Genomic DNA, 25,684 nt, shown 5'->3' with positions numbered 1-25,684 from the left:
AGTGATAACCTGTACCTAAAATGATGGTTTTAAGCAACTTTAAAAAGATTGATATCAGTAGGCCAGCCAGCATTTACACAGCTTAAAAGATAGACAAATACATGTGCTCTGTATGTGTAAATATTACAAAATATTGACAATGGTAACTCTGGTTTAAAGAAATGTTATAAGAGAAACACCCATGAAAAGACACTTACTTCAATAGTATCCTGAAAATAAGGAAAGACCCACCAAAAAGGAGCCTAGTTCTATTAATATGAATCACTGATAAATGATCAGAATTATGCATTAAATTATAAAGCTTACTCAAAGTAATCTACGGACTGAATGCAATCTCCATCAGAATACAATGGCATTTTTCATAGGACCAGAACAAAGAATCTTATTTGTATGGAATCATAAGAGACCCCAAATAGCCAAAGCAATCTTGAGAAAGAAGAACAAAGCTGGAAGAGGCATACTCCCTGACTTCGAACTACACTGCCAACCTGCAGTAATCCGAACAGAGAAGTTCTGACACAAAAACACATGGATGAGTGGAATCGAATAGACAGCCCCCAAACAAAAGCCATGCTTCTATGGCCAATTAATCTAGGACCAAGGAGATAAGAATGTACAATGGGGAAAAGACAAGTCTTTCAACAGATGATGTTGGAACGGCTGGACAGCTACATGCCAAAGAAGGAAACTGGACAACTAGCTTACACTATATACAAAAATAAATTCAAAATGAATTAAAGACTTACCGGGGCACCTGGGTGGCTCAGTCGGTTAAGCATCCGGCTTCGGCTCAGGTCATGATCTCACGGTCCATGAGTTTGAGCCCCGCGTCAGGCTCTGTGCTGACAGCTCAGAGCCTGGAGCCTGCTTCAGATTCTGTATCTCCCTCTCTCTCTGCCCCTCCCTCGTTCATGCTCTGTCTCTCTCTGTCTCAAAAATAAATAAAAATTTGAAAAAATTAAAAAAAAAAGACTTACCTATAATACCTCAAACCATAGAACTCTTAGAAGAAAACATAGGCAGAAAGCTCTTTGACATTGGAATTTTTTTTTTTTTTGGACGAGTCTCCTCAAGCAGAGGCAAGAAAAAGCCAAAATAAACAAATGACATTACTCAAACTAAAGAGCTTTTGCAGAGTGAAGAAAACCATCAATGAAATGCAAAGACAAATTACTGAATGAGAGACCTTTGGAAATCATACATCTTGTAGGGTTAATATCCAAAAAACATAAAGAACTTTTACAATGTAATATAAAAATGATTAAAAAATGGACCGAATAGACATTTTCCAAAGACACTCAGATGGCCAGCTGGCACATGAAAAGGTGCTCAATATCACTCATCATCAGGAAAATGCAAATCAAAACCACAATGAGATAGCATCTCACACCTGTCATATTGGCTATGATCAAAAAGAAAAACTAACAACGTAAGAATTATGTTGGCAAGGATGTAGAGAAAAGAGAATCCTTGTACACTGTTGGTGGGAAGGTAAATTTGTGCAGCCACTATGGAAGACAACATGGAGATCCCCCCCCCCATATTAAAAGTACAACTACTGTATGACTCATCAATTCCACTTTGGGGTATTTTCTGGAAAAAAACCCCACAATTCAAAGAGATATACGTACCCCTATATTCATTGTAGTATTTACTGTAGCCAAGATATGGAAGGAACTTAAGTGTCCATTGATAGATGAATGAATAAAGGTGTGAGATATATATATAGATATATATATATATATACATATATATATATATGGAATATATATACATATATATGTGTATATATATGGACTATTACTCCATATATATATATGTATATATATATATATATATATGTAATATTACTCACCACATAAAAGAATGAAATCCTGCCGTTTGTGACATGAGTAGACCAGGAGGGTATTATGCTCAGTGAAATAACATGACAGAGAAACACATATACCACAACGAGCTCACTTATATATGGAACAAAAAACATTTTTTTTGTTGTGTCTGCAAAACAGAAACAGACTTATAGATACAGGAAACAAACCGTTGGCTGCTAGATTGGGGAGATATGGGGAGGGGCAGGTGAGATAGGTGAAGGAGATTAAGAGGTACAAACTTTCAGTTATAAAATAAATAAGTTATGGGGATGTAGTGTACAACATAGGAAATAGAGTCAATAATATTGCAAGAACTCTGCATGGTGACAGATAGTAACTAGACTCATGGGGATCACTTTGTAATGTTCAAAAATATTAAGTCACTATGATATACACCTGAAAGTAATATGATATTGCATGTCAATTATATTTCAATTTAAAAATTACAGAGCTTAGACAATAGAATATAAACTAGAAAAATGACATCAAAAGTGACCAAACAATCCAAGGGACACAGGTGTGCTGTTTCAAAGGGACACATGCACCCCCATGTTTATAGCAGCACTATCAACAATAGCCAAAGTGTGGAAAGAGCCCAAATGTCCATCGATGGATGAATGGATAAAGAGACTGTGGTATATATATATATAATGGAGGATTACTCAGCCGTCAAAAAGAATGGCATCTTGCCATTTGCAACTACGTGGATGGAACTGGAGGGTATTATTCTAAGTGAAATTAGTCAGAGAAAGACAAATATCATATGACTTCACTCATAAGACACAGAACAGATGAACATAAGGGAAGGGAAGCAAAAATAATATAAAAACAGGGAGGGGGACAAAACAGAAGAGACTCATAAATATGGAGAATAAACAGGGTTATGGGAGGGGTTGTGGGAGGGGGTGATGGGCTAAATGGGTAAGGGGCACTAAGGAATCTATTCCTGAAATGATTGTTGCACTACATGCTAGCTAATTTGGATGTAAATTTTAAAAAAATAAATAAATAAAATAAAAAAAATTTTAAAAAGTGACCAAACAATAAGTTATTAAAAAAAAGAATCAGTTTCCCAAGTAAGGCAAGGAAATGGGATGGGCTTAGGACATATTCCTGAGTGAGGTCATAAAATTCAAATTCTGCAGGGCATTTGAAAGACTATATCAGAACCACCTATGTTACATTAGCTTGAGTTTAAATTCCTGCCTACGTAACTAGGAACTACTATGAGTAACTAGGTAACTATAAATGACTCATAATCTATGAGTGCAAGAAAGAACGTGAATGTAGGCAAAAGATAAACTGTTAGAGTAGAGAGGCTGGGAGAACAAGAGTATCTACATTACAAACACATTACAAGCCTACAAACAAGTTCTCCTCCCACATCTTTAACTGAGGAATACTTCTTCAGTTAGATACAGTTGGAACTTTCCGATAAATTAAAAGGAGGGGCGTCTGGGTGGCTCAGCTGGTTAAGAGTCCGACTCTTGGTTTCAGCTCAGGTCATGATCTCACGGTTCCTGGATTTAAGCCCCGCATCAGGCTCTGTGCTGACAGTGCATAGTCAGCTTGGTATCCTCTGTCTCCCTCTCTCTCTCTCCCTCTCCCTTCTCTCCCTCTCTTTCTCACAAAAATAAATAAATAAACATTTAAAGGGAGATTTAAATGTGAGTCTACTAGTCAGTGTTGACCCCAGTACCATATGGGAATACAAATGATTTGGCAAATACCAGCATGTTTTCAAGTATGTTGTCACCGAGAAAAGTGGAAAATAATGAATTTTGGGATGCCATTGTGTATTAAAATTGGATGTATTAAATTCTGTCTCAGCCTAAGTTCCAGTTTTCCTTGATTCATAATACAGGTTTTATTTTTAGTGTTGGTTCTTGGTTACAAATTAATTTTGTAAATTGCTTAGCAAATTAGCATAAGCCATCTCCTTTTTTTTATTTTGATTCACAGTTATTAGGGTATAAATTCTCCATGGCTTATAATTTACTATAGGCATCTTGGAGGAGTTAAGTAACTAACTACCTCACTTACCTGGTGGACACAAACTGTTGCATTTATTTTGAAATACAAATGTGTTTTATTTTTCACTTTTTATTTGTTTTTATCTTTATTATTTATTATTATTTTTTTTTTGAGCGAGAGAAAGAGAGCACAAGCAGGAGAGAAGGACAGAGGGAGAGGGAGAGAGAGAGAGAGAGAGAGAGAGAATCTTAAGCAGGTTCCCTGATGTCAGGGTGGAGCCCCATGCAGGGTGGGGCTCGAACTCGGGAACTGTGAAATCATGACCTGAGATGAAATCAAGACTGAGACACCCAGGTGCCCCTACAAATGTGTTTTAAATAAACGAGAGGAAGGGCGCCTCGGTGGTTCAGCTAGTTGAGCATCTGACTTAGGCTCAGGTCATGATCTTGCAGTCAGTGAGTTCCGAGCCCCATGTAAGGCTCTGTGCTGACAGCTCAGAGCCTGGAGCCTGCTTCGGATTCTGTGTCTCCCTCTCTCTCTCCCTCTGCCCCTCCATGCTTGTGCTTTATCTCACTCTCAAAAATAAACATTATTATTTTTTTTAATTTAAAAATAAATAGGGGCGCCTGGGTGGCTCCGTCGGTTGAGCGGCCAACTTCGGCTGAGGTCATGATCTCGCCGTCCGTGAGTTCGAGCTCCCCGCGTCAGGCTCTGTGCTGACACCTCAGAGCCTGGAGCCTGTTTCCGATTCTGTGTCTCCCTCTCTCTGCCCCTCCCCCGTTCATGCTCTGTCTCTCTCTGTCTCAAAAATGAATAAATGTTAAAAATAAATAAATAAATAAAGAGAGGAAAATAAGAAACTTCAGTTTGCACAGAACTTCAGTTAGAAAAGAAACGGAATGGGATCATTCATAGCATAATAATTTTAATATAAATTTGATTAAAGGAAAATAAATTGTGGAATCACCTTGAAAACAAGATTGTGTATTACCTCAAATAGACATCTCATGCTTACAACATCTGAGTCCTTTATCACCAGTTGAAAGTTTGATTTCTTTTTGATAAAAATTGAAAAACAACCTTGGGGAAAAGGCCCACCATGAAGAAAAAAAACGGTATATCTGTCTACTTAGGCTATTTCTTCACCAAACGCTCAGGATTTCAAACCCAATAGGACACAGACAACGAATAAGGCAGGATTACAAGTTGAAATTTAATTATCTTTTTTAGACATTGAAACAATAGGAAAGAGTGTTTTCTTGTTTAAAAATAAGTCATATTTCCTTATTTTGAAGTATTATTTCTAAACGGAATATTTGAAAATTTTATGTTTGTACTGTGAAAATAGAGACAACAGGCCCAAAGTGGAGTCATTCATGCTAAGCACCTGTCATGAAACCAAAACTTAATACCTAATCTAACTGCAGTTTGGATCTCCCCAAGAATACAATCCTAACTGGTCAGTCAAGAATGTTCTGGTCAACCCTAATAAGGCAATCCACCCGATGGCCCATTTTCATGCCCCAAAGAAAGGTGACCTTGCCCCAAATAATCTTTTTATTGTTTCTGATTTCCTTCTGTCACCCCTGTCTGCCTTTAAAAAGCCTTTCCTTCTCTCTGTAGCTCATTGGAGCTCTTTTTTTACTTGCTTGGTGGGATGCTACCCAGTTCACGAATCATTGAATAATGCCAATTATATCTTTAAATTTCCTCAGTCGAATTTTGTTTTTTAATAGTATAGAAAGGAAACAAATTTGCATTCCGCTAAAAAAAAAAAAGATAGGCACTATTATCCATATGCATTTGCTTCAAATCTTTGTTTAAATGCACAGATTTGTTTTTGTTGTTCAGACAGCGTCTCTTTGGCAAATGCCATTAAAGTTGGAGTTACAGTCTTCAGAATACACCTGATTTCTTGTTGCGACAGCACAGCTTGTGTGATCCGTTGGTCCAATCATGAGAAAACTAGGAGATAAAGCATAGACATTAGAGCATTTCTCTTAAAATAATGGTCCCATTTCTTTTTTTTTCTTTTTTTAAAATTTTTTATTTTTAAATTTTTTTAACGTCTATTCATTTTTGAGACAGAGAGAGATAGAACATGAACGGGGAAGGGTCAGAGAGAGAGGGAGACACAGAATCTGTCAGCACAGAGCCCGACGCGGGGCTCGAACCCACGAACTGCGAGATCGTGACCCGAGCTGAAGTCGGACGCTTAGCCGGCTGAGCCACCCAGGCGCCCCTGTGGTCCCATTTCTTAACGTTTCCTCCAGCCCAACTTGTATAGGCAGCCGAGATGGAATGTTCCAGAGGTTTTAGAACGGACCCTTCTTTTGTGGTCAATGGTTGCATTTGGGCACTCTTGATTTGCATACCCTCCACACCCTCTCTTTTGGGATGTCTCTCTTACCAGAGGAACATTCCCATAGAACCTCAAGCCCAAAGATTAGAAGCATCCCTGTCTCTTCCCACCCTCTCACCTTTTCAACTTGCATGTACCAGCAAATTCTGGTATATTCTACATCGAGACTGGTCCTTATACCCATTCACTCCCAGCCTAGGCTGCGATTGCCTCTCCCTTGTCTCTGGTCACAGCCTTCCGACTGAACTTCAGTTTCAGTTTTGCTTCCCATCTATTCCTTCCCCACCCAGCAAAATAATTTTCTATAAAAGGTAATTAGATGTTAAAATGTAAGTTTTGGATAATGACTGCAAAGTGATAGATATCTTATACCAATGGGAGTTACCAACAGTAACCCGCGGGGGAAATGGCTTTTAAGTGAAAGTAAAACCTGTTTAGATGACTTAAGTTCTTCCTTACCTTCATATGATTCCATACGATTCCATACCTTACCACATATGATGAGGAACATATGTGAAGACAATATTTTTGGAGAAAACTATTTCCCTACCTATACTTTCTAGTTGCTGGTTAGTGTTTAAAAATAAGAAGCAAACACTATTATAACCATCTGCATATCGTTTTTCCTTATATAATTAAATGAAAGCTTTTAAAAGTATTTTAGAGAGAAGGAGAGTGTGTGTGAGCGGGTGAGAGGAACAGAGGGAGAGAGAGAGAGAGAGAGAGAGAGAATCTTAAGTAGACGCCACACTGAGCGTGGAACCTGTCCCCAGGGCTCGACCTCACAACTTTGAGATTAGGACCTGAGCCGAAATCAAGTTGGACACTTCACCAGTGTCCAGCCGAGCCACCCACGCACCTCTAAATGAAAGCGTTGTATCATGCTCCAATAATATGTTGGTTTCCAAAAAAAAAAAAAAAAGTCTAGGTATTCCTTACCAATTTTCGTCTTAAGATCGCTAGCAAAGCAGGGCCCAAGAATAAATACTGCTTCATAGTTTAGTTTTATGTTCAGGAAAGATGATACTCTATGGAGGATGGAAGTCGCTAGGAGTACATAAATAGCCACACCAAAATGGCCTATCGCTCCATGGCCTTTGCTTCAAACTTGCCACAAGCCGGGTGCTCCAGTGATGTGTAAAGAAAACAGGGGCGCACAAGAGAAAGTGTAAACACGTGTGAGAGTTTTAAAGCACCCTTCCATGCATTACCTTATATTGGTCACACAAGAACATTGTGAGGGAAGCTTTGCTATTCTTTTCACACAGATGAAGACATTGACGTCCACCAATTGGGAGAACATGCAGGGAGCAAGCTTTCAAATTCACACTTTGTCACTTCTGAGACATTTGTATACATTCTGGATGCTTTTATTTATAGGGGCGTTGGATCTGCGCATTTACTATATACAATAAAAATTATTTGAAATGAGATTTAACTTGGCTTAAAAATTATAAAGTCATTATTATTTCCTGACCATGAAAATTTCCAGACGTCATCGTGAGCACTTGCTAGCCCTGTTTCTCATTTGTGCATGTTAAAAGAAAAAAAAAGGGGAAGCAAAAAGATAGAGAAAAAGGCCTGAAAAAGAGAGATAGGAAAGGAAAAGGGGAGGGGGGAAGAAGAGAGGAAAGGAGGAAGAAATATAAAAAGACTGGAAAGTATGGAAGCTTATTAAAAATACTTTGGGGCACCCGGGTGGCTCAGTTTGTTGAGCACCTGACTTTGGCTCAGGTCAAGATCTCACAGCCCATGGGTTCAAGTCCTGCGTCAGGCTCTGTGCTGACAGCTCCGTGCCTGAAACCTGCTTGGGATTCTGTGTCTCCCTCTCTCTGCTCCTTCCCTGCTTGTGCTCTGTGTGTCTCTCTCTCTCTCAAAAATAAATAAACATTTTAAAAAATTAAAAAAAAAACACCTTTGTAGGTGCGCCTGGGTGGCTCAGTCTATTGAGCCTCCAACTATTGATTTCGGCTCAGATCATGATCTCAGGGTTCGTGGGATCGAGCCCGGGTCAGGCTCTGCACTGAGCTCAGAGCCTGCTTGGGATTATTTCTCTCCCCCTCTCTCTGCCCCTCCCCCCTCGAAATAAATAAGTAAACATTTTTAAAAAATACTTTGAAAAATACTATCCTATAGGGGAGTCTGTGTGGCTCAGTTGGTTGAGTGTTTGACTCTTGATTTTGGTTCAGGTCATGATCCCACGTTCATTGGATGGAGCCCCACGTTGGGGTCCTTGCTGAGTGGAGCCTGCTTAAAATTCTTTCCCTTTTTCCTTCCCAACCACCCCCCACCCCCACCCCGTGCTCCCACATGCTCTCTCAAAAACAAAAACAAAAACATAAAAAAACCTGTCTATAAATAAGGCAACATGACTGCCACCATTCTTTCCCCCCAAATAATTACTTACTTGTTTTCTTCCACAAAAACGTGTTTATTTATCCACATCCATTGTTTTCCTGGGGATGCAGTAAATAGTCCAATCCAAGCAGGATTTCCAGGTTTTAAACTCTTCTGTATGAACTCCTATCAAGGACATGGTGTATTCATTTATAAATTTATTCAAAAAAATTTCAATGCCCTCTATAGACTAAGGCACTGTGCCAGGCATTGATGGAATGGTAAATAATCATTTATTTCATAAATGATAGGGTTTTTTTTTTTATTTTATTTTATTTTTTTTAATTTTTTTTTCAACGTTTATTTATTTTTGGGACAGAGAGAGACAGAGCATGAACGGGGGAGGGGCAGAGAGAGAGGGAGACACAGAATCGGAAGCAGGCTCCAGGCTCTGAGCCATCAGCCCAGAGCCTGACGCGGGGCTCGAACTCACGGACCACGAGATCGTGACCTGGCTGAAGTCGGACGCTTAACCGACTGCGCCACCCAGGCGCCCCGATAGGGTTTTTTTTTTAAATAAACAATAGTAATTGTATCATGGCTACCGAACGTTCAAAAGCAATGATTCTAAACCACCCACGCTTCTTGTAACTGCATCTAGAAAGTCTTCCTTGGATACTTAGATCCTGTTTTTGATTCCTCACCAGCTCTTTCAAACTTTGGATCACCGGTAAATGTGCCTGTAGGTACGCACAATCATGTTGACTCTCATTCCAAGTTTTGGAAGGCATTGAAAACCTGTAGCATTTCCCTTGGTTCAGCAGCCAGTCTTTTGGGCACACATGATTATTTCCTGAAGGAAAATGTAGAGAAAAAAATTAGACTCCACCCTGAATAAAGTGGGAATAAGTATCCTGTATGATTCAAAGGCAGCTCTATTAACAGAACGAGAATGAGATTGATTCATTAATATGTCTATTTCTGGAATGGGGGCAGGATACTGGGTGAGGAGTTGGGGAGAAAAAAGCATGCGAATTCTGACCCCCACAATTAGAGGACACCAGTATGTAACATTTTGCTTATTCATAACTAACAGAAGTGAGAGCCTGTTGTTTAAATCTCTCTACTGTCTGGTCTATTTCCTTTTTCTTAAGGTCGTCCTTACAACCTGAATTTCATTTCTATGAGATTACTTACCATTGACATTACTTACATGATTGCACTGGATAGTTTGATCCTCCTGTGCTTTTCATGGACATGGTCTCCCTAGTCTCGAATAGCTTTCTCTTCCTTCTTCTTCATCCAAATTATACTTATATTTTACTGTTCAATTGCATTTCCACCTCAAAAGCGAAGCCTTTAACCAGTCATAATTTCTGCTTCCTATGGCCTAGTCATTTGTGAACATCTCTTTCCTTGTCTTTTACCTGCCTGGAAGGTTGTTGAAGTGACTGTCTTTGACTTTCCTATCATCGAACCCTTCTTAAAAATTTTCTTAATATTTATTTTCGAGAGATAGATAGAGACAGAGCACCAGTGGGGGAGGGGCCAGAGAGGGAGACAAAGAATCAGAAGCAGGCTCCAGGCTCTGAACTGTCAGCACAGAACCTGACACAGGGCTCAAACTCACAGACATCGAGATCATGACTTGAGCTGCAATTGGCCACTTAACCAACTGAGTCACCCTCGTATAACACTTTTGATTTAATGGCTGATTTAATTGTTGATTGGGGATGACTGAATTAAATGCCCATACGTTAAAGCATGTCATATTTTTCATTGCTAATGTTTTAGTCTGTGATAGATAAGCCTAAATCTTTGTAAAAAAATTATTGTAGGAAATTGAATGTATATTGTCCAGCTAAAATGGAAAATAAAAGTAACATCAGGAAATATGACTTAAAGAAAACTATCCAGGAATAGTTGCCTATATATACAACTTTACATATATTCTTAACTCATTAATACATTCTGTACCAGGGCAAGTATTGCCAATCCTGAATAATTACAGTTTTGCCAGAACATTTGAAGACTCAGGATAACTGGAGTCTCACTCAGTTCTACAAGTACATAGTTGTGTGTTAAAAAGTATAAAATAACCTCAAGTATCCTTTCCAATTTATGATTTGAAAGGGGCTATCTATTCATTATTATTATTGAGAAAGAGGCATTAGGACTAAGTAATTGCAATACATGGCGATTGACAAAGTGGACAATAAAGTACAGCTGTAGAACTACAAAGACACTCTAAAAATGCTCCAAATGATCAGTGTCAATGTTGACATATCAAAAAAAAAAAATGATGCAAAATGTGGATATTAATTGTCAAAAAGAGTTCTTACAGTTAATTCGGATTCAAGTGCCATCTTTTAAAACAAGAAGAGGGGCGCCTGGGTGGCTCAGTCGGTTAAGCGGCCGACTTCGGCTCAGGTCATGATCTCGCGGTCCGTGAGCTCGAGCCCCGAGTCGGGCTCCGTGCTGACAGCTCAGAGCCTACAGCCTGTTTCCGATTCTGTGTCTCCCTCTCTCTGACCCTCCCCCGTTCATGCTCTGTCTCTTTCTGTCTCAAAAATAAATAAACATTTAAAAATGATAATAATAAAAAAAATAAAACAAGAAGAAATATCTTAGGGATCAAGATGGAGTAAAATATTTAGTGAGCGACACTTTGTATCAATTCCTGTATCAGATGCTTTACATAATAATAACAGCAGACACATAGAGTCACTATACTGGACCAGGCAGGTTTCTAAGCACCTAACATACTTAGTTTTTAAAACTACTTGATAAGACAGAGGAACATGTTAAATGGACACGAACATATGAATAAATACCATGGCCATATGAAGAGAAAAATCCAGAATATGAGAAATGATACATAACCACAATCCGTTTTTTTTTTCTAACAAATAAATGACAAAGAAACTATAAAAGGGAGGTAAAGAGGACCTACAGATTAAGTGGCTGAAGAGACATTTTAATCAAATGCCAATTATGGTCTTTGTTCTCAGTCTGATTCTAACAAATCACATGAAAGAAAAAAAGACATTTAATTAAAAAAAATTTTTTTTAATGTTTATTTATTTTTGAGACAGAGAGAGACAGAGCATGAGCGGGGGAGGGGCAGAGAGAGAGGGAGACACAGAATCGGAAGCAGGCTCCAGGCTCCGAGCCATCAGCCCAGAGCCTGACACAGGGCTCGAACTCACAGACCGAGAGATCGTGACCTGAGGTGAAGTCGGTCGCTCAACCGACTGAGCCACCCAGGCGCCCCTACATTTAATTTGTTAAATGCTTATTTATTTTTTCCGAGTGAGAGAGCATGAGTGGGGAGGGGCAGAGAGAAAGGGAAACAGAATCTGAAGCAGACTCCACACTGTCAGCGCAGAGCCCGATGTGAGACTCGGTCTCATGAACCACGAGACCATGACCTGAGCCGAAATCAAGAGTCTGATGCTTAACCAACTGAGCCACCCAGGCGCCCCAAGAAAAAAAAAAAGACAATTTAATGATGATTGGATCGTAGATGATCTTAAGAAGATATCGATGATTTTGTCTTAGGAATTAATGGCAGACAGAAGTCAAACGTTCTTAGGGAAATTTTAAAATCTCCCCAAATTCCTGGCGTACCTGCTGTATGAAATTCGCTTTCTTTGGGTGTGAGTCAACTCTCTGAATATGATCGGATATCAGTCCCACGATTAAGTTATATCGTAGGATAAGATGAAAGAGTCTTGAAGACTAGAGAAGGATCCCCAATCAGTTGATTTTGAGTAAATGAAGAGATTATCCCATGTGGGCCTGTTTTTTTTTTGTTTTGTTTTGTTTTGTGTGTGTGTGTGTGTGTGTGTGTGTTTATTTTTTTTAGAGAGAGGGAGAGACCATCTCAAGCAGGCTCAGCAACAGAGCCCAACGTGGGGCTTGATCTCACAACGCTGAGATCATGAGATCATGGAGTGGAAATCCAGAGTTGAGTGCTCAACCAGCTGGGCCACCCAGGCACCCCCCCACCCTAGATAGACCTGATTTCACCAGGTACCAGAGCTCAAGAAGGGGACTGGGCCTTTTCTAAAGAGAAAGGTAATTTCGATTTTCTTCGAAGCATTACGCGTTCACGTCTTGAGGGCAGGTGCAACAGTGACACGATGCACGGAAACGCAGGGGCCCTTTTGGAGACTAGAGCAGCCCTGGGTGACAGGCAGCGAGAGAGCCGTGATCTCAGTCCTACAATTCTAAGTAACTGAATTGTCACAACAACCACGTGAGTCCACAAGAGGAACCTCAGCTCCGGAAAGGTGTGTGATCTCATCAGCACCTAAACTGTATCCCGTGAGATGCGGAACAGTAGACTGAGTGGAGCCGTGCCCAGGCTCCCCTGGAAAGTGTGAGGTAATTAGTAGCTATTGCCTTAGACTGTTAAGCGTGTGTTAATTTGTTACGCATCCAGAGAAAACTAGCACAGGCTGTGTGGCGATACCACGTTTGCGTTTTGCAAATGGAGCTGGGAACGGTAAAAACCACGTACTGATATATTTAAGCATTAAGCGGCATGATATCTGACAATCGCTTTTAACGGAATCTGGTCTGGAGAAGTGATGACAGGAGCAGACGTAAATAATATTGACTATGTGCCAGTAAATGTTGATGCTGTTTGAAAGGAACATGGAGCTTCATTATAACAAGTCTCTACTTCCACTTTTATTTTCCATCATAAACGAACCTAAGAATATGATAACAGAAAATCGTATGAAATAGCTTTTGTCATCTAATGTGCAGAACAGGCTGGCAAGCTGGAGCCCCAGGGAAGAGACGATATTGCTGTTTGTGTCCAAAAGCAGACCGGAGGTCAAATTCCCTCTTCCTTTGGGGGACCTTCGGATTTTTTCCTCTTAGGGCCTTCAGTGCATCGGATAAGGCCCACGCACATTGTGGATGGTAATCTGCTTTGCCCAAACTCTACTGATTTATATGCTAATCTCATCTGAAAACTAATTTCACGGCAACACCTACGCTAGTTTTTGATCAAACATCCGGGTACCAGTATGTGGCCGAGACGACACTCAACCATCACAGTGGGTTTAACCGACGCTACATATTCTATGGTGTAAGTATTATATCCCCACTTGAAAGTTGAGAAGACTCGTGGTTAATTTGCCTGAATTCACGTGACCAGTTGGAATCTCTTCATTCAAGCATAGAGCAGACAAAAAAAGAGAGCATTACCTGCTAGACAGCTGATATTTACTTTCTGGGAGAAATCCTTTTTTTCCTCTGTACTCAGTGCAAAGAAAAAAAATACAATGAGAAACATGCGAAAATGAATAGCCATCTAGGTATGTGAGAATAAAAACAGTAGCACAAAACGAAGACACGCAAATAAAAATTCACTCTCTCTTCTATTCTGCCTCCATTCCTGTCTTTGCCCGCTTTTAACCATATCTTTAGATGCCAATCACAATTCTAAATATTGTGTGCATTCTTAAACCTCGTATCTATTACTCTTTTGTAAGTTATTTTCTTCTTATCAATGAATTTTTTAATTAATGCTATTTCTTCTCGGTCCGGACCACCCTCCCCCCTCCCCATCTCCCTTTTACTATATCAAGTCCCTTCAGTGTCTTGTAGCATCATTTGTAGATTGTTTTTGTATAGATTGAAATCATTGCTTTCCAGGAACGTAGAACACCTGATAACCTGAAATGGCTTTTTACCACATTCTTGGGCTGGCTTCAGTCTGTCTAAAACCAGCACGCGCACACACACACACACACACACACACACACACACACACCCTCTTTATTTGTTTAAAAATATGCATGGAAAAATTATATTGCTTGATTACTCTTTTTTTTTAAGTTAGGTTAAAATCAATTTAGCTCATAACTTTGAAGGCATTGCTACAACATGTCCTTTTATGTACATTTAAAACTCCTGGTGCCAATATGTTTCTCTTTGTTTAGGGAGAAAAGCAATTCTTTATGTAAAACTTTAGGGTCATGTCTTTGCCCATGGTGCCCTAAAATATGATGAGGATCTATCTATCTACCTATCTATCTATATCTATCTATCTATCTATCTATCTATCATCTACCTATTTCTATCTATCCATCCATCTTTCACCTTCTATCTATCATCTATCTATCTCTCTGTCTATCATCTATCATCTACCTATATCTATCTATCTATCCATCTTTCATCTTCTATCTATCATCTATCTATATCTATCTACCTATCATCTACCTATTTCTATCTATCCATCCATCTTCCATCTTCTATCTATCATCTATCTATATCTATCTATCTATCTATTATCTATCTATATCTATCTATCTATCTATCTATCATCTACCTATTTCTATCTATCCATCCATCTTTCATCTTCTATCTATCTATCTATCATCTATCTATATCTATCTATCTATATATCTATCTATCTATCTATCATCTATCTATATCTATCTATCTATCTATCATCTAGCTATCTCTATCTATCTATCATCTATCTATATCTATCTATCTATCATCTATCATCTACCTATTTCTATCTATCCATCCATCTTTCATCTTCTATCTATCTATCATCTATCTATCATCTATCTCTACCCATCCATCTATCATCTATCTATCTATATCTATTTGCATATCCTATTCTGAATTTGGTAGGCTTGCATAAGCTGGAAACTCATAGTTTGGGGTTTTGCTTTTGCTCCCCTGAAATTTTTTAAAATGTATTCTTTTATTATTTCACATCTACTTTCCCCCCTGTTCTCTTCTTCTGGGAATTTGTTAGAGAGACATTATCTTTTCTAGATGGACAATATTTTGTGTTTTTGTCTCGGATAACTTACAGGTGTTTATATTTATCGATTTTTCTTCTTGATGCTTTCCTGTACACTCCAGGGTATTTTGTTCGCTATCATGAATTTTTAGATGGAAAGAAGACAGGAAATAGCCAAGCTATGTGGAAATCAACACACTGTGCCCCTCTCCCATTCCAGAACCAAAATAAGGGGACACATGCTTATTACACCAACCACCACTCTCGAAGTGACGAGCCCTAAATTGTTCTGGTGATGTATCTTATTGTTTCTTTTTTTTTTTAAACTTTATTTATTTTGAGAGAGAGAGAGAGAAAGACAGAGAGAGAGAGAGAGAGAGAGAGAGAGAGCATGCCAGCGGGAAGGGCAGAGAGGGAGGGAGAGAGAGTCCTCAGCAGGCTCCACGGTGCCAGCACAGAACCCGATGTGGGGCTCAAACTCACGAACCGTGAGATCATGACCTGAGCCAAAATCGAGAGTTGGAGGCTTAACTGACTGAGCCACCCAGGCGCCCCTGTATCTCACTGTTTTACAAGGATTTGTGTTTGTTTTTGTTTTTGTTTATTTTGGCATGATATAGTAGCAAATGCTACCGTGTGAGTGGAATAAGAGGTTGTCAAGACAACAGTCTGAACGAGCATTCCCTAGAAAGTCTTCTACCTACTTATTTCCCTTTAGACTTCTCTTTACACTCTGTACTGTCCTTTCTGAAAAGAGCGCTGCCTGGGTTTTGCCGTGAGGAATAATTTCATCTACACTGAGCTGTGTGCTGTGCCTTCTCTACACTGATTCTCTGCGTTGATTAATCCAATAGCATTATCCTCTCTGCTTCTCATTTCCCTTCCAATTTTCTACCCTTTCCATTCTTTGTGCCTTTATTAATTTATTCTATTTTGATGTCTTTTACTGTTCTAATCCAGAATCTCAGGAGAGGGCAGATGTATGTATGTATGGTCAATATAGTTTGTTTTGAACTGGAGGCCATGGAAAAGATTTTTAAACTGGTAAATTGGAAGCACAAGGGATGCCTGGGTGGCTTGACTGGTTGAGCGTCCAACGTTGGCTCAGGTTATGATCTCACGGTCCGTGAGTTCGAGCCCCACGTCGGGCTCTGTGCTGACAGCTGGGAGCCCGGAACCTGCTTCGGATTCTGTGTCTCCCTCTCTCTGCCCCTCCCCCACTCATGCTTGCGCGCTCGCGCGCTCTCTCTCTCTCTCTCTCTCTCTCAAAAATAAATAAGCATTTAAAACAATTTTTGTAAAGCGTAAGCACAAATTTAATATCACTAAATATCACTAAAACAATATTACTAGAAAAATATATTGTCCCTACTGATATTTCATCAATGAGTCAAATTCTATTCATCTCTTCTCAATAGCATCGTTTTCTAAAGCAATGATTATTGCACCAATTATATTATCATTTATATTCTACAGAAAAGATTACTGAGTTACAAGAGGTCAGTGGTAGCCTATATATACCGTATTTAGTGTCTAACAAAAGACCATTTGTTCCTGAATTTTAAGGACTTAAAAAAACTGATAATTATTACAGTATGCACAATTTCTTAGAAGTGCTGGTTAAAAGACAATAATACTTACGGACTTATAATTACGGACAATAATACTTATGGATGTATGAAAACCAATATTAATAACCTAATATTGACTCTCAATTAGGTGGAGAATCTCATTTTATTAGTTTGATTTCAATATAAATTTGAACACATTTGAAGGATATGATTGGTTGGCAACTTCGCGGCCAAAATGTTGTGCAAAGTACAGAAAAACTAAATTAATTAGAATGTTCATTTGGTCTTAGAAATAGTTGATATTTTCCCCCTGCTCTATCAGGAAAAAAAAAAAACTAATTTAATCGCCTGATACAAAAATAGACTATTTTTTGTCTCCCTCAGGGAAGTCGCCTTGGAGCTCATCCATATTTAGCCCTCTCCTCTCAAAAACCACCAGTTTATGCTTCCATGTCAGCATTACACATAAAACAGAGCCCCTTTTAGCCCTACATTTTTAAGAACGTTTCCAAGAAAAACAGAAAATTGTCGAAATCCATGCATCGGTCTAGTTGCTTCAAAAAGAACAACTATAGATTATGCACATTAAATATCACTTCAGGAAAAAGAAAAAAAAACAGTACAGAGGTACATCTAAAATGGTTTTCAAACAGGTCCTTCGTCTTGTTCAACCATCACATTAATCACATTAGTACATTCAATCATTATCTCTGAAAATAATACCAATGAGCATTTTATAAAAATACATCACTAATTTTTTTATAAAATAAGTTAACTTTTTAGTAACTGCTCTTCATAAGAAAAGATGCCGAACAAATGCTAATTTTATATTTAACTTTCTTAATTTGTTAATTTGAAATAATTTCGAATATGACATATATGGCTGGTCAGTTTAATTTAACAATTTGGGGCTACAATGTGGTGTTGATCTTGATCGTAAGAAGAATTAAAAATCGGGGCACTTGGGTGGCTCAGTCAGTTAAGCGTCCCACTCTTGACTTTGGCTCTGGTCATGATCTCAGGGTTCTTGAGACTGAGCCCCATGGCAGGAGTGCAGGGAGCCTGCTTGGGATTCTCTTTCTCCCTTTGCCCCTCCCTGGCTTGCACACGCGCGCGCGCGCTCTCTCTCTCTCTCTCTTTCTCAAAATAAATAAATAAACTTAAAAAATAAAAAAAATAGAAGAATTAAAAATCAACATTTACATTCTCAAAGTGTAAAAGTTAATAAAAACTCCATACTCACCCCAAAAGTTCAGGCAAATCAGTGTGATCATGATAATAAGGATCCCAATGCAGCCACATACTAGCATAAGACAATAATACGGTGGATACAGGGAACATTCTGAAATATTGAGTTTTTTTGGTGAATTTTAGAGTTCATTTGATTATTCACTTTATAAATATTTTCCTGTTTATTTTGATGACAAAAATAATCTATGTTCATTTCAGATATGGCACTAAAATTATGATTAATTGAAAATTTGAAATTAAAAAATATTTATAGTCCAGACACAAACAGATGTTACCGTTATTTAATGTGTTGGATTGTATTGTCATTGTCTTGCTTTGTTAATTATTTGGCGATGTTTTTGATGACTTAAAAATGATTTATTAAATTGTATATATTATGTATTAATATCATACACAATTTGTAGGTGGAGTGTTAGATATATATTTATGTTGCCTATATATAGTATTATATATTATATAATATCAATATATTACATATAGAATAATTAATTCTATATAAAATAATTCTAGATATAATATATATAATGTTATAATGTTATAAATGGAATTGTTTTTATTAATTTTATTGTTGGATTTTTTATTGTCAAGTGTATATATGTTATATGTATTATTTAATTTTTATCACAACATGATTTTTGTCTATTTCTGCCCTATTTTATTTTTTTAATTTTTTTAAGTTTATTTTTATGTAGTATTTATTTTAATGATGCACTGTTAGAAATAAGAGAAGGAAAAAAAAAACATGTACTGAAGTTCTATTATGAACCAATCACGGTACTGGTGATATTCATGCTATTTCACTCTTATATATGCTATGTAGTATTTTCCTGGCTTGACTTTTCAGACAAGAATCTGTGTCAACCTAAAGCATCGTAGAGCTTTAATTAAAGGTACTTGTATAGAAATTATGCCATAGTACTCCGCTGGATCAGAGTTGGGAGGAGTGGTCTCTTTACACAGGAGATAACAGGGAGCATCCAAAGACATTAAACAGGGATATTTGATATTATTGTCCTTCAGTATTATCTATTGTCTTCCACGTCTGAGCACTTTTGAGTAAGTTAGGTATATACACTCTTTCCACAAACGAAATCCTTTTACATGCAGATATCATTGGAACAGTATCTCAAACTGGCCATTCTAGCCCATTTGGCATCTGGATGGCCAAAGAGAAAGTCGAATAATCTGATATTCAGATAATTATTCCCAGTTTCATCAGCTTATAAAGAAACAAGCACTTAGTTCCATAACCTTGGTTGTACATTTCACAAATAATCTGTCCTCTAAGTCATAATAAAAAGAGCTATTTCTCAAATCTGGGTAATACGTGTATGTTTTACTTTCATTTTTATGGACTTAGTGCATCTGATTATATGTACAATACACACAGAAATTCCTGTATGCAGTAAAACTTCCGAAATTTATGAAACAATTGTCGGTATTACAGAATAAATCCAGAATACGTTTCTTTTTTTTTCCCTTAGCCTATGGGTATTTATTCTACTTAAGCAAAAGTGAAAATACCTCTACTGAGCTGAAAGTACTCAAAATACATTTCTGCAATTTTATAAGAGACACCCGTCCTAGGCATACAGATCTGCAGTTAACTGGTTCCATATTTGCTAGAAAGGGAAATTTTAAACTCATTCCCAAATATTATAGCTATAAATTAAAACATGATTTTTTTCATATATAGGCCAAAATATAGATGTTATATAAAGCCAGGTGAACAGAGAGCTGAGTGCATAGCGTGGATTGCCCTGGCCCATTCTGGAATCACTCAACTGGGTGCCATTGGCCTACGTGGGGTAATACTAAGAAATCACTCTGAAACCTGTTTTTGCTCCTGTAAGAGCACTATTGTGTTATTTGTATCTGCTTTATGATGGGAAACTTTTCTTTTTGTTTTTAGTACCAAGATTAATCATATGTCTTAAGTACAGGTGTAACTCTGATGCAAGCTGAATAATTAGCAAGGTTTTTCTTATCAAAACAAAGAAGCTTAGAAACGAACTTACGACAAGCATAAACATGCTTATGTGACATAGTTTTTACTTGATTGCGGGTCTCATTTATGTTTCCAGCCCTATCCTTCTTTCACTCATAATTTAAATGTATGTTTATTTCATATTTTATGTACTTATAGTCAGATTTCATATATTTTTACTCATTTTATTCCAAGAATTACTTATTCCATTGAATTAGAAATTCAAAAAAACCTAGTAGTTTGGTTTAACACCCACATAAGCAGTCACAAGATAGATCTGCTTTCTTATAAGTGAAAATTATGGATTTAAGAAGACAAAAGATTTTCCGCAAGGTGGTCCACTTAGTCTTTGGGCTTTGGGGTCCAATTTAGTCAATTTGACTCCAATGGTCCTATTTTTTACTACATCAAAGTGAATTACTGGTGAAAAAGGAAGTATTTGCATCAAAACTGAAACTACGAGAAAGACGCTAAGCCTTCAGATGATGAGAAAAGTATCATGTTTTTGAAAAAAAAAAAAAAACACTTAAATTTGCGAGATGGAACCTGGAATAGTACATAAAGATGTTCAATAGAAGTCCACATGGCAGAGCTGTGGTTGTGACCAGTAATTCCAAATCCCTGGCCCATGTCATCCCTGCTTGGATCGTGGCTATTTCAACACGGTCATTATACAAATTCATTGTAGACACACTGCGCTTAGACGTCGATATGTTATCTCTTAAACTTACCTAGAGAACCTGAGACAGGTCTGAAAACAAGGATACGCAAAAGCAAACCTTGACCCAAATATAGCAGCCCTAAGTAGTGAGGGTTAGTTTCATTTTGCCCTTCTCTCATTTCCAATGGACTATCCTGCCAATCTTATGGATCTTTTGTGAAGATTAAAAAATACAATACGTATACATAAAAATGCTTTTTATGCTGTAGAACACTATAGAACCGTCCCCAGCATTAGCACTGGATCTTTACCTTGCCAATATATCATGTATCTTCATATAGATCCCATACCCAAATAGCTTCCAAATACCTTATATTTTGTAAGACGTATAATTTCAGTAAAAATACTATTTTTGACCTTTTACCTGAAAGTTACACTTTCTTTTTCTTATGCTATAACATTGGCGGGATTATACATTATTCTATTCGCATTTAGGCCCCATGGTTACAAAAACACCGCCTTTTTATTTTTCAGGCTTTCATGAGTCTAGATAACCTATCTTAGACAGTTTTTAAGTCCAAGAACATAGTTAATTTTAACTCTTTAAAATATTCAAAAATAAGACTCTTCCTAAGAGAATAATTCAATTTTAAGCTGCAGTCTGAATGGGGGGAGGCAATCTTCCTACCTTTAGAGCTGGATTTGAAACGATTCTTGGAATCCAGGACCATATAGCCATCTTCATTCTCCATCTCCTAAAATATTTTCATGTGATAATACTCAGAAAATAATATAAAGACAATGGAGAATAGCCTTAGCCTTAGATATTTCTCCTAGACACAACTGAAAGGAAGTCCAAAAATACTCAAACTTTACTCAGGCATGGCTGTTGAAAACCACACAGGATGTGTTGGTAAAATACAAATGGATAGCCACGTTAATTTCTGGCTGAAGTTCTGTGTCCTCCAGGTAAACGTGGCTATTTTATTTCATTTTTTTCAACAGATATTTATCCTACATTTACCATGTACCAGTCACCTGTCTGCAAAGTAGTAGGAACGTAACAGTGAACAAGACAGATATGCTTCCTACCCTCATGTCCTTTATATTCTAGTAAAAGAAAAAAAAAATGAAATAAACCAAGTACATACCAAATAAACAAAAGAACAGTGTCTAGCTAGTTAAGAATAAAAAAATTTAAATAAAAAATTTTTTTAAATGGTCATTTTGCTATTTGGAAGCGTATACAATGCTAATAAAAGCAAGGAGAGGAGACAAGAGGGCTTGCATGAGGCAAAACAGGAAAATAATAGATCAATCAGCCTCAAATTGTTGGGAACACGAATTACTATGAATACAATAACGTCAGCAATGATTTCCAGAAAAATTCCTCGCAAACAGATTTTTCCCTCAGTGAGTGTGGTAGTCAATTTTATGTGTCTGTGTGCCTGGGCTACGGGGCGGCCAAGTATTTGGTGGAACATTCTGAATGTTTTTGGGAAGGTGGTTTTGGATGAAACCCGCGCTTAGAGCAGCAGACTCTGAGGAAAGCAGATGGGCTTCTATGAGGAAGGTGGAACTCATCCAATCATTTGAAGGCTTGACGAGAACCAAAAGACTGGCGGCCTCCTCTGAGCAAGATATTCTCCAGCAGTCCATCGTGTGTTCCTGCTTCATCTGCAACATTGGCTTTTCCTAGGTTCTACAGCAGCTGGCCACAGCAGTTTACATTTTGGAATCCTCCGGTCTTGTCGAAGATCATCTGATCTGCCGATTGACCCCTCCTGCTCTTCCCTATAGGAGCCTGACATGTAGTTGCTCTTGTTTCAGGGGCCTTATTATAAAGCAAATTGCATCCTCCTCCAACATCAGCCCACACTAACCTTCTGGTGCCAGTTTAAAGAAAATCAACTCATTTAAATCATCTATGACTTCCCAGATGCTAATTGCACTACATATATCTCGTATATTATCTTTTTTTTAATTTGAGAAAGAAAGAGAGAGAGACAGAGATTGAGCATGGGAGCAAGGAGACAGGGGCAGAGAGAGAGAGAGAGAGAGAGAGAGAGAATCTTAAGCAGTCTCCATGCTCAGTGTTGAGCCCAAGGCAGGGCTCTATCCCACGACCCTAGGATCATGACCTGAGCTGAAATCAGGAGTTGGACTCCCAACGGACTGAGCCACACAGGCGCCCCTCAGCCCTTATCTTATCAGAAACTCAGAATTATGAAACTTTTGAAAGAGAAAGTCCCTTCTGTTTGAAACAGTCTTCTCAATTTTGTGATACTACATTCTTCTGGTATTTCTTTTATCTTCTCTGACGGCTTCTTTTTTGAGGCAGATTTATCTTTCTTTCATTGACAATATACTGTTAAATTCCCCACCATCCTAAATAATTTCCTCTCCTCATTCTGCTTCCTCCTCAAGAAACTCTTATTTGTAACCATGGCCTAAATGAGTACCCATTTTTCCGCTTACCACTGAAACTTCCTTTGGGCTACATATAATACATCCAACTGATTGCTTAGTCTCGACGGCTCAAAACAAGTATTTCTAAAATTGAATGATGATTCGCTCCCCCAAACTGGTACTCATTCAGGGTTTCCTACGGCACTATATTTCACTGCTATCTAACCAGCTGTGAGAAAAGTTGTTACTCCATCCTTCAGCCCTAGTTCAAGTAAGCACCAAGTCCCGCAGATTTTGCTCCTGAAATATTTCTCTAATCTATTTACTTCTCTCCATCTCAATAGCCTTATCATAGTACAAGGTACCCTCATCCCAGGCCTCCAATATTTCAATGACCTCCATATGAGTCTTCAGGCATTCAGTGTCGTCCCCTCGGGGACCCAGCGTCTGTTTTCCTTTCTTCAGCCAGCCAGATCTTTGATAAACTTATTCAGCTTCCTATCATCTCTTATTAGCTCTTTCAGTGAATACAAATTGCTTGGCGTGAACTATAAGCACGGTAGTGTTCAGCAGTGTTTTCATTTCAAGACCCTTCTTTCTTCCCCCAACCCTACATAAGGACCATCATCTATACTATTCATGGATTCACCTTCTCTCCAAGAGTAGCTGCCCTTGACCAGATCCAGGCACAGCCATTTCAAGACATTTAACACTAAACACATTAATTATTGTGTCCATCATTTTCAGATTTTTCTCTATCAGACTTTGCATTACATTCGTGAAAGTCTGGAAAATGCAGACAAAACTTAGCCTTTATTCACTACTATATTTTTACAGTTCTGTTACGTTGCAACCTAGTTTCGCTTTCACTAGCAATTTTTCCAACTCTTTTTCTCCTATGAAAATTCCACCTATTTGGCATGATGTTTAGCTACTATTCTTCCCAAATATTATAAAATTCGAAGTGTTTCCCTTTGGTCCCAAATATCTGCCTTTTCTTACTGTGTCTTATTTTCCTTTTCCCTCCAAAATAAGTAATTTTTGACAGTGCTATTCCTAGCAACAAATCAAATGTTGTCACTTATAAAAGTTATGGAACTATCCCTTGCGAAATCAGTTATCTGTGCTTTGATGACTCATTTAAGGGATGGTGAAACCCAAGAATAAGGCCTTTATATATTACAAAGATTTCATCGACTCTATTTTGCACGCAAATCAACTGTTGTTTAGACAACTTAAGTAATTTTACATACACCCACACACAAATTCTACATTACAGAACTAAGATCTAGATCTAAGCCTTCCTTGTTCCCATTACCACCTCTCTGAGTCGGAACAGATGTTAGCTATCTCAGGACTGTGTCTTGCATGGCATCGGCTTTGTCTTCCAATGGCCATTTGATGGAGTCTGAGATTATCCAGATCCTTCGTGCTCATTTTCCGTGAACACACCCACAATAACAGAAAAATTAGCTTAACATTTGCAAAATTGCACCTGAGGAAACTTTGGCTAGTGAGTTATAGAGTAAACAGATCTTATTTCTAAGATAAGATCTTGGATCTAAGTTTCTCAATAGCTATAATTATAAATTATGTGTGTCATCTTCACTGGGACATGGGACACCCAGATATTTGGTGAAATTTTTTTCTGGGTGTGTCTGTGAGGGTATTTTTGCAATAAATTGGCATTTGAATTGATAGAACGAGTAAAGCAGATTGCCCCCCCCCCAATACGGATGAGCCTGATCAAATCTGTTCAAGGATTAAATAGTTTAAAAAGGCTGAGGAAGTAAGGAATTTTCTCTCTCCATATCCAGTTTGTCTTTGCGCTGTGATATCAGTCTTCTCCTCCCCTTGAGCTAGAACTTACATCAACAGCTCTCCTGGTTCCTGGGCCTTCAGATCGGGACTGGAGATACACCGTCATCCTCTGTAGAGGTCTTCAACTCACCAATTGCAGATTGCAGGGCTTTTCACATTCTATAATTGCATGAGCCAATGGAGTTTCTGGGATTGGTTCTTTTACATGATTAGAATGAGACACTAATGACTCTATTTTTAGTAGTAAAGAGAGTAGAGTACTGATAATCCATGGCAATAGAGATATGCAAAATATCTCCATGGATACTCCTAATCAACTATTTATAAGAAACCAGGAGCTAGGTGTTTGCATATATGATACTTTCACTGATGATATGATACAGATATTCTTGGAAAACTAACAAATATAATGAGATTGGCTGGCTGCTACTAATGTTGTTACTCAATGTGATGAAAGGATGAGCTCAGGGATTCAGATTCCCAGCTCAAGCTCCACATGAATGACCTGAAAGCTTCTATGTGTGTCTTAAAGAACATCCTTGGCTTCTGGAGCTGCAGAGTTGCAATTACTGAAAACCAAATACAAAATCTATTGGGTGGGACTGGATGAGGGACAACACAAGTTGACCACCCAGCCTTGCAGAGTGTCTACTGCTAAAATG

The 25,684-nt window shown here is 38.2% G+C and overlaps 1 protein-coding gene across 1 annotated transcript; it reads right to left on the bottom strand.

Moving 5' to 3' along the window:
- Positions 1 to 5,160: 5,160 nt before the first annotated feature.
- On the bottom strand, positions 5,161 to 25,134 carry KLRF2 (killer cell lectin like receptor F2). The gene is made up of 7 exons (XM_047867334.1): positions 25,072 to 25,134; positions 21,481 to 21,547; positions 18,137 to 18,235; positions 13,768 to 13,815; positions 9,249 to 9,397; positions 8,615 to 8,730; positions 5,161 to 5,810 (listed from the first exon to the last, which is right to left on the bottom strand). The coding sequence occupies exons 1-7, from the start codon at positions 25,126 to 25,128 to the stop codon at positions 5,693 to 5,695; spliced, it is 654 nt and encodes a 217-aa protein (XP_047723290.1). The 5' UTR covers positions 25,129 to 25,134; the 3' UTR covers positions 5,161 to 5,692.
- Positions 25,135 to 25,684: the final 550 nt, after the last annotated feature.

Source organism: Prionailurus viverrinus, chromosome B4 (assembly GCF_022837055.1).
Source record: "Prionailurus viverrinus isolate Anna chromosome B4, UM_Priviv_1.0, whole genome shotgun sequence".
NCBI lineage: Eukaryota > Metazoa > Chordata > Mammalia > Carnivora > Felidae > Prionailurus > Prionailurus viverrinus.
The sequence above is the reverse complement of the archived record's forward strand: the minus strand, read 5'-3'. Positions and strand labels throughout refer to the sequence as shown.